The 13854-nt window shown below is 37.2% G+C and overlaps 2 protein-coding genes across 7 annotated transcripts; one reads left to right on the plus strand and one right to left on the minus strand.

Annotated features, from left to right (window-relative positions):
* Window positions 1-944: 944 nt before the first annotated feature.
* On the minus strand, window positions 945-2242 carry emc6 (ER membrane protein complex subunit 6). 2 transcript variants are annotated; one of them, XM_067407541.1, is made up of 2 exons: window positions 2162-2242; window positions 945-1717 (listed from the first exon to the last, which is right to left on the minus strand). In XM_067407541.1, the coding sequence occupies exon 2, from the start codon at window positions 1696-1698 to the stop codon at window positions 1366-1368; it is 333 nt and encodes a 110-aa protein (XP_067263642.1). In that variant the 5' UTR covers window positions 1699-1717; window positions 2162-2242; the 3' UTR covers window positions 945-1365. The 2 variants fall into 2 exon arrangements, with proteins under 2 accessions (XP_067263642.1, XP_067263641.1); XM_067407540.1 differs by lacking the exon at window positions 2162-2242 and adding an exon at window positions 1805-2062.
* Window positions 2243-3307: 1065 nt separating this feature from the next.
* shpk (sedoheptulokinase) lies at window positions 3308-13569 on the plus strand. Of its 5 annotated transcripts, none has more exons than XM_067406782.1 (7): window positions 3308-4330; window positions 4472-4567; window positions 4757-4940; window positions 5037-5189; window positions 6896-7071; window positions 12257-12457; window positions 12803-13569. In XM_067406782.1, the coding sequence occupies exons 1-7, from the start codon at window positions 4168-4170 to the stop codon at window positions 13228-13230; spliced, it is 1401 nt and encodes a 466-aa protein (XP_067262883.1). In that variant the 5' UTR covers window positions 3308-4167; the 3' UTR covers window positions 13231-13569. The 5 variants fall into 5 exon arrangements, with proteins under 5 accessions (XP_067262883.1, XP_067262882.1, XP_067262880.1 ...); XM_067406781.1 differs by having other exon boundaries at window positions 3308-4326; window positions 4472-4613; XM_067406784.1 differs by having other exon boundaries at window positions 4187-4326.
* The last annotated feature ends 285 nt before the right edge of the window (window positions 13570-13854 follow it).

Genomic DNA, 13854 nt, shown 5'->3' on the forward strand with positions numbered 1-13854 from the left:
TTTAAATCGGTTCATGTGAGTTCAGTGGTTCAATATTAATATTATAAAGCGACGAGAATATTTTTGGAGCGCCAAAAATAACAACTTAACGACTTATTTAGTGATGGCCGATTTCAAAACACTGCTTCATGAAGCATCGGAGCACAAACGAATCAGTGTATCGAATCTGCTGTTCGGAGCGCCAAAGTCACGTGATTTCAGCCGTTGTCAGTTTGACATGCGATCTGAATCATGATTCGACACACCGATTGATTTTATGCTCCAATGCTTCCTGAAGCAGTGTTTTGAAATCGGCCATCACTAAATAAGTAGTTATTGTTTTTTTGGCGCTCCAAAAATATTCTCGTCGCTTTATAATATTAATATCGAACCATTGTGCTCACATGAACTGATTTAAATATGTTTTTAGTACCTTTATCTTGAGAGAGGAAGTGTCATTGCTGACTATTAAGGCCTCATGGAGCCATCGGATTTCAACTAAAATATCTTAATTTGTGTTCTGAAGATTAATGAAGGTCTTATGGGTGTGGAACGGCATGAGGGTGAGTAATAAATGACAGAATTTTCTTTTTTGGGTGAACTAACCCTTTAAATATCTTTTATAAACATACCCTAGAAAAAAAAAAAACATAAAACAAAAATGGTGTGCCTTTTGTGACCAAAAAAAACAAAAGGCACTTATTTTAAGATATGTCAGTGCAAGCTGCTTTCAGTTAAAACAGCTCAAACACGCCAGGGGAAAAAAAAAACTTATAAATCCCAAAATTTTGTGGATATCTATTAGGATGCTTGCAACAATTTACATAAATGATCTACATATGGATTATTTACAAAATAGTTTTCACTATTGCAACTGGCACAAAAAGTATTTTAAGTCAAGTTTAGTCACTGGGGACAGCCAAAAATATGACTGTAAAAATTTGAAACCACACAATTCAATCCATGAGGGTAATTTATTTTCCTCAAAATATCTGAAATAAAATTATGTGATTAATACAGTTTAAAGTTTGTATTGTGTTTTTACATGGTTCCCACTTATGCCTGGAGTTCATAGAGTTTTGCACATCATACAAAGAAAGCAAGCTGAAAACAAATCAGTCTTCCTGACAACACTGGATCCAAACCCAGCCCTGAAACAAGTGTTAGGAAAATATTAAATTACATAAGGAAAGAAAGAAAACACACAATTTTTAAATATCTAAAGTTCAGTGCAATTAGTACTGAGAAAATAATTCAAATTGTAATGGCTAAACGGAAGGAAGGTCAAGATCTGTGGTAGTACATCAGTCAGCACTCTCTACCCTGAGGCATCTCTATCATGGTACTGTTCTACATCTACACGGCTGCGGTACTGTCCGGGTCCCTTCAATACACATGCACCATTCCGTAGAGGAAAGTCCAGAACAGCACGTAAGTAAAGAGGCCGCCCACGAGGCCTCCGGTAAAGAGCAGACGTCGAGATTTGAAGCACTTGTTCCATCGGCGACCGGCTTTGAGAATCAGGAGCAAAGACAGCAGGAAAGAAGCAAGGAAGTAAAAGACAAAGCCGTAGAGTCCCGTTAGCCCAAGAATGCCCGCTGTCGCTCCGGAAAGAGCGGACACGGACGTGCGGCAGTAGTCGAGCACAGCGTTGTTTCCTCTGACGGCCACCTCACTGATGAACTGCGGTCCCTCGCGTTTGGCTGCTACTGTGGCCATGTTGTGATGTTAAAACACGCTGAGAGACGAGACGGGAGAAAACACATGATCACATAAAGCCGGCGGAGACATCATACATTCGCGTTAAATCCCCTCCTCCACTTACCGTTAGGGTCAAGATATTGATCAACACGAATGAAGCGTCAGCCTCCGCGATTCAAGAAAGCATAATTTACAGTGAACACTCGAGCATCATTAGCTGTTTGTTTAAGACTATATTAAACTAGGAATGTATTCAGAAAAATCTGGCAAATTCTGGATAAAACACAAGCGTGTGTCATTCTCGGTCAGCCATTTTCTCGCTAAGCACCATGGGACTTTTAAAGAAAATCTAGTTCTAATTTTATTTCGTCTTCAAGCCCAACTTGTTCTTCATTTCAAACAATAATATTTCTAATAATACACGTTTGTGTTTATAACTCAAAATAACATTACAATTTAAATATATGCTTAGTTCATTTACCTTTCACCCAGTCTACGGGATCCGTGAAGGCTCAAAAATGGTGATGCGATGTAAGAATCATTTGAGAGAATCGGTTCTTTCGAACTGATCGATAAAAACAACTTATTATTTGCGTCAGGACGTTACGTCATTGACATCCCGGTGTTGTACCATATCGCCTATATCTAAAGCTTATAAAAATAATTGAAAATTAATTAAAATTAATGATTTGGGCGGTTACATTAATAAAAATTTATGTAACCGCCCAAATATCAACATTTCTGTTTGTTTATTCTGTTTTATTATTGTTTATATATAGTATTTTTCTCGATAAACATATTAATAACTTAAGGGTGTTTATCAATACGACAAGTTCAAAAGAGACGGTTATCTGCGCTGTTCGCGAACTGAACAAATTTTAGGCGCGTCCCAATTCGCGTTCTTATGCACTATTCTAAGACGTTTTTAAGTATAAATAGTGCAAGTAGTGCGTTCACACTGAAAATTCCAAAAGGAAAAAGTACACTTTAATTACCCGGATGATGCACTAAATTAACAGAAAAAACGAAGTGTGGAATGTTGGACACTTCATGCACTCAACTGTCGCAGCTTTAATTAGGTAGTGGAGGGGGAGGGGGTATCAGACTACGACGTTAAATGACAAAATATAAACGTATGAGTAGATAGTGCATAAGTACATAGTGTATAAGTGCATAGTGTATAAGTACATAGTGCATAAGTACATAGTGTATAAGTGCATAGTGTATAAGTGCATAGTGTACATAGTGCTTAAGCGCATAGTGTATAAGTGCATAGTGTACATAGTGCTTAAGTGCATAGGGTATAAGTGCATAGTGTATAAGTGCATAGTGTATAAGTACATAGTGCATACATAGTGCATAAGTACATAGTGTATAAGTACATAGTGTATGAGTGCATAGTGTATAAGTACATAGTGCATAAGTACATAGTACATAAGTACATAGTGCATAAGTACATAGTGTATAAGCACATAGTGTATAAGTACATAGTGTATAAGCGCATAGTGTATAAGTGCATAGTGTACATAGTGCTTAAGTGCATAGTGTATAAGTGCATAGTGTACATAGTGCTTAAGTGCATAGTGTATAAGTGCATAGTGTATAAGTGCATAGTGTATAAGTACATAGTGCATACATAGTGCATAAGTACATAGTGTATAAGTACATAGTGTATAAGTGCATAGTGTATAAGTACATAGTGTATAAGCGCATAGTGTATAAGTGCATAGTGTACATAGTGCTTAAGTGCATAGTGTATAAGTGCATAGTTTATAAGTACATAGCGCTTAATTGCATAGTGTATAAGTGCGTAGTGTATAAGTGAATAGTGTATAAGTACATAGTGTATAAGTGCATAGTGTATAAGTACATAGTGTATAAGCGCATAGTGTATAAGTACATAGTGTATAAGCGCATAGTGTATAAGTGCATAGTGTACATAGTGCTTAAGTGCATAGTGTATAAGTGCATAGTGTACATAGTGCTTAAGTGCATAGTGTATAAGTGCATAGTTTATAAGTACATAGCGCTTAAGTGCATAGTGTATAAGTGCGTAGTGTATAAGTGAATAGTGTATAAGTGCATAGTGCGTAAGTGCATAGTGCGTAAGTACAGTGCATAAGTACATAGTGCATAAGTGCATAGTGTATAAGTGCATAGTGTATAAGAACATAGTGTATAAGTGAATAGTGTATAAGTGCATAGTGCGTAAGAACATAGTGTATAAGTGCATAGTGTATAGTAGTGCGTAATTTGGGACGCAACTATTCAGTCCGATTCTTAAATGATTCATCCAGAACAGTTTTGTGAACCGGTTCAACATATTCATTCAAAAGATTCGAAACGAGCGATTCGTCCATCAACACCTCGCTAGATCGGGTCGTGGACAACTAGAGAGCAGTTTATTTTCGTGTGCAATGACATATAAATGACATATACTGCACATTTTCCTCTGACTGTACAAAAGTAGTGATTTTTTTAGAGGTCATGGCGACATCACTCAGTTGTTCTGCTGACTTTGTTCTCGGCATGGATCTGGGCACCACATCTGTTAAAGTCGTGCTGCTGGAGGCGCAGTCCAACACAGTGACAGACAGTAGGAGTTTCCCTACAAACTCTGATATCAGCTGCACCACAGACACACGTGTAGGTAACAGCTATTTGATTACAGCGATGGCAGTCAAAAGACACAGACTATACAGAGAAATGAACCTCAAGAAGTATTGTGAGAAAACACATGGTACCTTTAATGTGCTTTCTGAAACAAACGTTTTATTTATTGTTGTAATAGGCCAAAGAGCAGGATCCTGCACTAATAATTGCAGCTCTGGACAAATGCATGGACGCTTTACCCAAAGACGAGCTGAAAAAAGTCAAGTGCATTGGAGTATGTGGACAAATGCATGGCATTGTGTTGTGGAAATCTAAATCAGGTTAACATTAACAACACACTGAACAACTACTAAAAGCATGTTTAAATGTATCTGGCATTGTGGTGTGGTACAGGCACTTGTGTTCATTAAAAGATAATAAATTAGATAGTATCAATACTTATACTGTCGTCCATCTCCATTAGGCTGTGAATGGCTAAGTAAAGATGAAATCATTAGGTTCATTCCCAAAGACGTCAGTCAGCTGATCACCTGGCAGGATGGACGCTGCAGCGCTGACTTCCTGTCTTCCTTACCTAAACCAGATTCACACCTGAGTGTGGCTACTGGCTTTGGCTGTGCCACTATTTTCTGGTATATGAAACACAGGTAGACTCACACTCAAGATTTCAGGCTAAATTATTTAAGCAAAAATCCAACTGAATTCCACACTGAATTTTTTTAAATTATATGTCATTGATTCAGGCCAGAGTTCCTGTCAGGCTTCAGTGATGCAGGCACCATCCAAGACTATGTGGTTTCCATGCTGGGAGGCCTTGACAGGTGTGTCATGACTGGACAAAATGCTGCCAGCTGGGGCTACTTCAACACAACCACCAACCAGTGGAACACACAGATGTGAGTCACGTCAGATATTATATACTCTCGACATGGAAACTCTAGAAGCGATTCAGAGGCCTGTATCAAAGAAACAGTTGGAGGCCCAAACAGATGGTTATATTTAACAATGTTATCTCATATTTCACTCTTAATAGTCTATTTTTAAACACAAGATATATAGCGCTATCCTATCCACTATTCTGTGTCTTTGATGAGAACTATTATTACAATCACGACTGAAAACAAAAACGGCATTGGGTCTTCATCACTCTCTCATCCACTCAGATTGAACTATGGAGAGTGTTATGACCAGGCATTGAGAGCAAAGAAATAAGAACAGGGTTTAGGGCCTAGACAAGGGATTTAATAGGAATTAGTTATACAATATGAATGTGAATAAGCTACATCAAGAGGAAATATTTTACACTTACTCCGAATGTGAATGTTTAGAAACTCAGCTTTCTGATATTGGAGTGCTGTAAAAGCTCTGACAAGTTATAAGGATAAATCCAGCGATCTCACAACGTTGTTTTCAAATGATAAGGCTGATTCATTCAGGGGCCCTGTCCCAAATGGCACATTTCATATGCACTTGCGGTCTTGTGGACTTACGTTGGCTGCCGGGTACACGTGTCCGTTAAGTTCATGAGACCGTAGCATGTCTCATTTGTCATTTTAGGGCGCATATTGACCTTTGCAGTCGATATGCGCCCTCGATGCGCACTTTTGCTGAGCACTTTTGCTGAGCTTTGACAGTCAAAGCGGCGTTACGTCACAAAAGTGCGGACTCGTAGGAAGACCGTGAGTGTTTAGGGTGCCATTTGGGACAGGGCCAGAGACAAAGCAGTCTTTATGAGTGAGTTGTTGAATCATTTATTAGACCAATTCATCTAAAATGTATGTCACCTTATATTAAAGGTGCAGTGTGTAAATTTTAGCAGCATCTAGCAGTGACGTTGTGAACTGCAACTAACGGTGCACACCCCTCGCACCCCTCCCTTTCGGAGAAGCCGTCTGGCCGACATGTCGTCTGAGAGAGCAGCTTGTTTGAAGCAATGAGGTTTCTTCTTACTTCTAACAAAGAGCGGTCTCTGCTTCTAATAAACCAGACGACTACTTCTGCTACTACTTTGTGTGTATACAACATATTGACGATGCAAGCTGCCTCTAAAAACATGAACGATTTATCAACACGATTTATCAACATAGTGACGAAACGTGCTCTGTAGAGCAGTTTGTCCGTTTAGGGCTGCTGTAGAAACATGCCGGCGCATAATGGCAACTAGACATGGTGTATGTGATAGACGGCTTATTCTAATGTAATCAAAACATAAAGGTTCATTATGTAAGGTCTTTATACACCACTGAAAACAATGTTATGTATATTATATTGCATTTCTGTCAATAGATACATTTAATACATTTTACACATTGCACCTTTAACTTCTCGTTTCCCCCATATGTTGAATTTTCAGAGCCTTTTGTTTTTTTCAAAATTAATTTTGGTGACCATTTTGCCCTGAGCCCATTACATTTCTGTGGGGGGTGGGGCTGTTTGTGAGCACAAGCAGAAGCCCCTTCTGTTGCCAGTCCTGATTCATGTAAACTGACTCTAACTGATTTATGATGTTTAAAATGACTTTTTGTTGAACTGAATGACTGTGTTTGGATGGGTCTCTGCAACAGCATGAACTGACTGTATGTTGTGTTTATACATCCTCCAGTCTGAAGGATGCGGGTTTCCCTGTGCACCTCTTGCCTGTCGTGGTGGAGTCAGGAGCTGTGGCTGGTTACACTTCCTCTGAGTGGTACGGCATTCCTGCTCACACACCGGTCGGGGCAGCGCTGGGAGACTTCCAGTGTAGTGTGTACTCCTGCATGACTGACAAAGGAGATGCAGGTACAGTGTGGATCAGATGCCTCTTTTTTTAGTTGTGCAAGAGAGTAAGAGAGACTGAGAATAAATAAAGGTGTGCATTTGTGCGTTGTAAAGTAAAATGTGTTTATGTGCTTGCGAGGGTGAAAAGAAATCTGGGGCCGTATTCACAAAGCGTCTTAAGGCTAAAAGTAGCTCCTAACTTGCCAATTTAGGAGAAACTCTTAAAAATAATGGGCGTGTCAGTCCTAATTATAGGAGTCCTAAATTTTTGCTCTAAGAGTATTTCACAAAGCATTTTAGCACTAAAACTAGCTCCTAAGTCTGTGAAACGATAGGAGTAGTCAAGAGGACTCCTAAATCACTAAGACCAAATCACAAACAATCCTAATCCACCTAAAGACACTGTACACCATGAGGCAATAGCGATAGAGCCTTAGGTGCTGAACCTTTTCTTCATAAATGTAATACATTGATTTATAGATTTGAATCTACGATGAGATGCCAAAAATAGGCCTAAATCTTTAACAAATAAATAAAAATTGTCAGATTACCATTGGCAGTGGTTTTCATGACCTCACATTTACAAATGATTGAATAGAGTAAAACAAAAAAAATAAAATAATATGCTAAGTGTATTTTGGTGTGCTGTCCAAGGGGATTGAGGGCTCTGAGCTTAGAATTTAGCCAAAACCCAAAATTATATCCGTATCCCCAGCCGAAAGTGGAGTGGGGTGGCGGAGGCACGCAAAAAACTGTTGAAGTAACTATAGGCGAGTCGGCTCTCGTCTGTGTATATATTCCTCCTCTCGAGCTGATTAGAAAGACCTGTGTTCCTTCCAAAATTTGTTTATAAAACATAATTTGTCACTTGAATTCTGCATTCTCTTGAAATGCAGACATCCAAACGGACAATTACTAGTTTAATTAGTGACACTTGAATATGGTAACATTTTATTAAAAAAACATTATTTGAATAGAGCAATATTTGTGTTTTAAAACCTTTATTTTAATATGGAAACATGATACCTCATTCTACAATATTTCTATGATTTAATTGCTGTCTCCTCCCCCATCAGCCAATCACGGCATGCATAGTCCATAGCAACGAGGTCAACCCCGCCCTTACTCTTAGTTTAAGACTTCAGTCTATTCCTTAGTAAAAGTTGGTTTCCGCAGCTTTGTGAATAGGTTTTAAGAGAAAACTCTTAGCTAAGAACTTTTACTGCTATTTAGGAGAACTCTTAGTGGTAAGATAAAATGTTTTGTGAATACGGCCCCTGATTGAGTTGTTTAGTTTTGTTTAATTAGCACTTTTTCCTCACGAAAAATGACATTACAGATAGTTAGTTTAAAACCAGGCTATAAGTAAAGTAAACACACTCTAAAACAGCTAAACTTGATTGAAACATTTATAAAATGGCCTAAAATGATTGACTAGTGATGGAAAAATGAAGCCTCTTAACACTTTGAAGCTTTTCTCTGATTTAAATGGGAAAATATTTGAAGCATCATGAGTGTCGAAAACAGTGCCATCTTGTGGCGGGTAAGATTTGCAGCAGCCACATTTATAGCGCAGCTCCATTGTTTTATCCAAAAATGAAATTTCTGTCATTATGATTCACCCTCATGTCATTCCACGCCCATCAAACCTCATCAACAATCATCTTCGGCACACAAATTAAGATATTTTCGATGAAATCCGATAAGTATCTGAACCACACATAGGCAGCAACGTCATTGCACTTTTCAAGGCCCAGAAAGGTATTAAAGTCATTGATTAAAATAGTTCACGTGACTACAGTGGTTCAACCTTAATGTTATGAAGTGACGAGAATACTTTTTGTGCGCAAAAACAAAACAAAAATAATGACTTTATTCAACATTTCCATCTCTTCCCTGTCATTCTCCTTTGCTGTTTACACTGTAGAAATGTTTACTTCCAGGTTCTACATCAGAACGCCTTCTAAGTATCGGATAAGTAGAACACTAGAAATACCAAATTACCAAATTAGAGGTTTCGCCATGACAACAACAACTTCTTGGTCTTTAAATATGACTGAAAATGAAAATTAGCTCTCTTATGAAAATATTTTGTAATATTTTGTAATTATCATTTAAATCGGATTAATTTTCAAATTTGTAATAAATCAACATCTCAGGAAAATGTTAAGGGGTTTCAAATCAAAATATGACTTTCTGTTATGAAACAGGACATTGATTTCATACATGTCCACTGTAGAGGACACCAGGACTTAAATCATGTTTATCAGGCATTTTAGGAGATACAAGTGAATAGGGAAAGAAATTATATATCAATATTCCTATTAATTATTAGATATTATTATGAAAATGTTGCCAATTTTTACTCCCATTATTACACTTCTTTTTTCATTACATGTTGCTCCAAGATGTATGACTATTTTACCCCCACATACTGCATAAAATAAAATGGTATATCAGTTAATTCCATTATATCTTTCATAACATAGTTGAGAATCATCTTTATACAAAGTATGGTTAAAAACAATCCTGAAGCCTAAAAATGAATTGGTGATTAAAAAAAATCTTATTGTTTTTGCCTATACATGTCATGTCATTTCATGCCATGTTATTTTTTTAAACAACTTAGTCTTATAGGATATATGAAAAATGTTAGTTACATAAACCCGTAAAGTAGTGGTCTGGGTTCAAATATTCTGACACTCAGAATGAAGCATTCACGTGACGTGACTGGAAAGAAAGTGAGTCTTCGTGAGAAAGCCGCTCAGTGACTGAAGAAACATTAAAAAAAAAAAAGTCATGAAGCATCTGTCTACACAAGCACATCAGAGTGCTTAGTTAAATGCATCAGATTTTCAAGTGTGTGTACAGGAAATGAACAGCTGATTTGTACAGCATTAGATCATTCCCAGCAATTCACAATAGACCGCAACAAGTATGGTTTCAGCAGTAATTGAATTAAATGGGCTAAATGCACGGAGCATTCTTTAGAACATCCTCAATAAAATAAGCCAGCTGAAAACATCCGGTGAGATGTCATTTGCTGGTGTGTTGAGCTGTAATACTTATAGCACTAATAGCATAGCACTAATTTAGTTATTCAAACGTAAGACAGCATAATAAATAAATAATAAATAAGACATAGCCTACCTCATTGTTCCTCCTCGGCTAAATTCAATTCGACCATCAGTTTTGACACTTTTATGTGAAAAAAAGCTTCAAAAATTAAATATTTATTGTGCACTTAAGTTTGATTAATTGAATAAAATGTGTGTTTTTACAAGTGTGCTGAAATCATTGATCTTGTGCTGCTCTGACTGACAGCTGCTGTGATTACAAAGGGAAAGTGCAGTGCTCGCTTTCTGTGTCATTAATTCACGATAAAAGTTATTGTTTTTCTTATGGTTTTTTGAGTATTTCATACTTCACATTGACAAAATGTATTTTTAAACCTAGTTATTTTATAATGTTTAATATTTAGTTAAAAACGAAGTGAAAAACGATTAGAGGAAATGGCTGATATATGCGCAAAGAAATGCTACTTTGCTGCCACCTGCTGGTTAAAGTGCTAATTATTGTCTTTTTTTATTTTTAAATAAGTGTTTTCTATCAAATGTTGAATTTCCTACATTTTTAAACGTTCAGTTTTACAATGGGGACAATCTCAGAAGGATGAACAAATAATGTTTGTGGTCATCACATTAAAAATAACATTTGAAGTGCAGGGGGAAAAAATGCGTGTGCGTGTCTAATTTCAGACACGGCGTTCTGGGTTCTGTGCGTACCTGAGATGAAATCCTGCAGGCGCCCCTGAGTTCAGCCACCAAGTGGAGATGTTATGCAATTGCGATGAGCACTTTAAAACATGGCAGATTTTGTACTCAGATTTCAGCGTCCTCTCTCAAGGACATTATGGGTTCTTGTAAATGAGATATTTTTGTGCAGCAGCTCAAGTTTATGCTAAAAAAAGGACTGTAGTATCTTAATTACTTAAAGGGATAGTTCACCCAAAAATAAAAATTTGATGTTTATCTGCTTACCCCCAGGGCATCTAAGATGTAGGTGACTTTGTTTCTTCAGTAGAACACAAATGATGATTTTTAACTACAACAGTTGCCGTCTGTCAGTCAAATAATGTATGTCAATGGGAACTCCATCTATAAGAGTGAAAAAAAAACACGACAGACAAATCCAAATTAAACCCTGCAGTTCGTGACAACACATTGATGCACTAAGACATGAAACGATCGGTTTGTGCAAGAAACCGAACAGTATTTATATCATTTTTTTACTTCTAAAACACCACTATGTCCAACTGCCCTGTGCATCCGGTGTGTGAGGTCTGATCGCGCTCTGAGAATGTAAGTGAAGCAAAGTGCGAGAGATCACTTCCGTTGTCAGAATGCGTTTTCAGACCTCACCAACTGGATGTGCAGGGCATAGTGGTGTTTTAGTGGTAAAAATGACATAAATACTGTTCGGTTTCTCGCACAAACCAATCGTTTTGTCTTAGGACATCAATGTGCCGTCACGAGCCGCAGGGTTTAATTTGGATTTGTCTGTGCATGTTTTTTTTTACTCTTATAGACGAAGTTCCCATTACATCTTGGATGCTCTGGGGGTAAGCAGATAAACATCACATTTTTATTTTTGGGTGAACTACCCCTTTGTCTGTGTTTGGCTATAAATATGTTAAGACATTTTTGTTAAAACTAAATCTACTTTTATCTACCAGTCATAGATGGTTTTGATTTAATATCTGTCATGTGATAGAAAGGGTTACATTTATTGGGCATTGGGGAAATTATGCTGAATGTACTGTACAAAAATACTTTTACCTACTAAAGCATTTTTTATATATGATTTTGTAAAAACTGTGCAGAAGCAAAACCAGCATGTGTGTAGGCTTGAGTTCCTCATGCTGCATCCACATCAGTATTGTGGACTGTAGCATTTTTACTTATACACTACTGTTCAAAAATATGGGGTTATTAAGAATTATTTGGAAAGAAATTAATGGTTTCATTCCACAAGTATGAATTAAATTGATCCAAAATGACATTAATTAAATATGGATATTTAGAACAAAAAAATCTATCACAGAGACTTTCAAAAACATTAAAAAAATCTTAGACCCCAAACTTTTGAACTGTTGTGTACATAAGGCAGATACACACTTATTAATTGTGAATTGTTAAATCACTAGTGCTGAATATGAGCACTTCAGCCCAGCTGACGTTCGGCATGCCGGCAGAGTTCAGCCCTCCCAGTTCTCCAGACGCCCTCTCCCCCGTTGCTTATTTCCCATACTTGCACGGCTCCTATCTGGCAGTGGCCGCATCACTTAACGGAGGCAATGTCATGGCCACCTTTGTCAGAATGCTGGACTCATGGATCAAAGAATTTGGTAAATCAACAATTGTTAACCTTTTTGACCTTTGACCAATTTAACTTTTTATATTGTAGGTTGATCATTTATTCTTTTAAATAGAGGAAACACTCTTAGAACCTTTCAGTGATTAGTTTTTAAAAGAACCATTTTGTCTTAGCGTTAAGAACATTTTAATAATCTAAAGAACTTTTTTACACTATAAAGAACCTTTTGTGTAATTGAAAGTTTCCTTGGATTTTTCATGGAATCTTAGATGCCAATAAAGAACTTTTTATTTTTGAGAGCGTTATATTCTTGTTGCATGTTTTCGGTTCTCAGGTGTATTATATATATATATATATATTTTTTTTTATCTCATAGGATTGGAAGTAAACGAGTCCAGAATCTACTCCCAGCTGATCCAGTCTGCCCTGGCACAGCCCAATACTGACCTAACCGTGACTTCGACGCTACTAGGAGAGCGGCATGACCCCACCACCAGCGGCAGTGTCTCACAAATCTCGCCCTCTAACCTCTCTCTGGGTCACGTGACTCGGGCTGTGTGCAGGGGCATTATTGAAAACATGGCCACTATGATGCCCCCTCATAGCTTGCAGGCTGCAGGGGTCAGGTGTATTATTGGCAGTGGCAGCGCTCTGTCTTGTAACCCCGTTCTGCAACAGGAAGTGGAGAGAGTGTTTCCATTTCCTGTAGTCTACGGAAAAGATGTGGACTCAGCGGTTGGAGTTGCCATGGTGTTTAAAGATCAGCTTATGACATTTGTCTCTGAGACACCTGACCTACTATAATGCTCTCTTTTTTCTCTGTGTAGTTAAATGTATAAATGATCACATTTTGTAATTAAGTGCGTTTAATTTAAAAATGTTTTAGTACATCCATCAATTTATAATTGTACACTACATCATTAACTTATTGATTAATTTTTTTGCCTGTCAAGACCAAGGCTTTACCTATTTAATTTTTGTATCCATTAATTTACACTCATTATACAACTACTGTTATGTGCAATACAAAATCATTTGTATTTTTAAAGAATATTTCTGAATTCCATTAAATGACTCAACAGAGCCTTGAAATCACAAAATATTCTCTTTACAATGTTCAGGCATTTCAGATGTTAATAAACAATTTCATGCTGTTTTTATTCCAAATCTTTTGTTATAATTGAGTTTATGCAGTATCTTACATGTTCCGCATATGGCTGTAACTGAAGTTTCTGTTTGTTTCTTCAAATAACATAAAGAAGAGGAGCAAATTCTTTACCATTAAGAATCAACATCATGCTAAGGTTTCATTTTGTTCACGTGATATATGCGCCAAACCATGTTACTGTACCAGTGTCATACAGGAAACCATACACGTTAAGAAAATGAAATTGCTCAAGAGAAATATCTCAGCAGACAAGTGCAGAT

The sequence above is a fragment of the Chanodichthys erythropterus genome, chromosome 13 (assembly GCF_024489055.1).
Source record: "Chanodichthys erythropterus isolate Z2021 chromosome 13, ASM2448905v1, whole genome shotgun sequence".
NCBI classification, from domain to species: domain Eukaryota; kingdom Metazoa; phylum Chordata; class Actinopteri; order Cypriniformes; family Xenocyprididae; genus Chanodichthys; species Chanodichthys erythropterus.

Bases quoted from the DNA above. Each gene is read 5' to 3' on its own strand.
- emc6 (XM_067407541.1), bottom strand. From the start codon at position 1,698: ATGGCCACAGTAGCAGCCAAACGCGAGGGACCGCAGTTCATCAGTGAG.
- shpk (XM_067406779.1), top strand. From the start codon at position 4,168: ATGGCGACATCACTCAGTTGTTCTGCTGACTTTGTTCTCGGCATGGAT. The intron at 7,072-12,256 runs GTACAGTGTGGA...TTAAATCACTAG, and splicing joins GACTGACAAAGGAGATGCAG to TGCTGAATATGAGCACTTCA. The intron at 12,458-12,802 runs GTAAATCAACAA...TTTATCTCATAG, and splicing joins CTCATGGATCAAAGAATTTG to GATTGGAAGTAAACGAGTCC.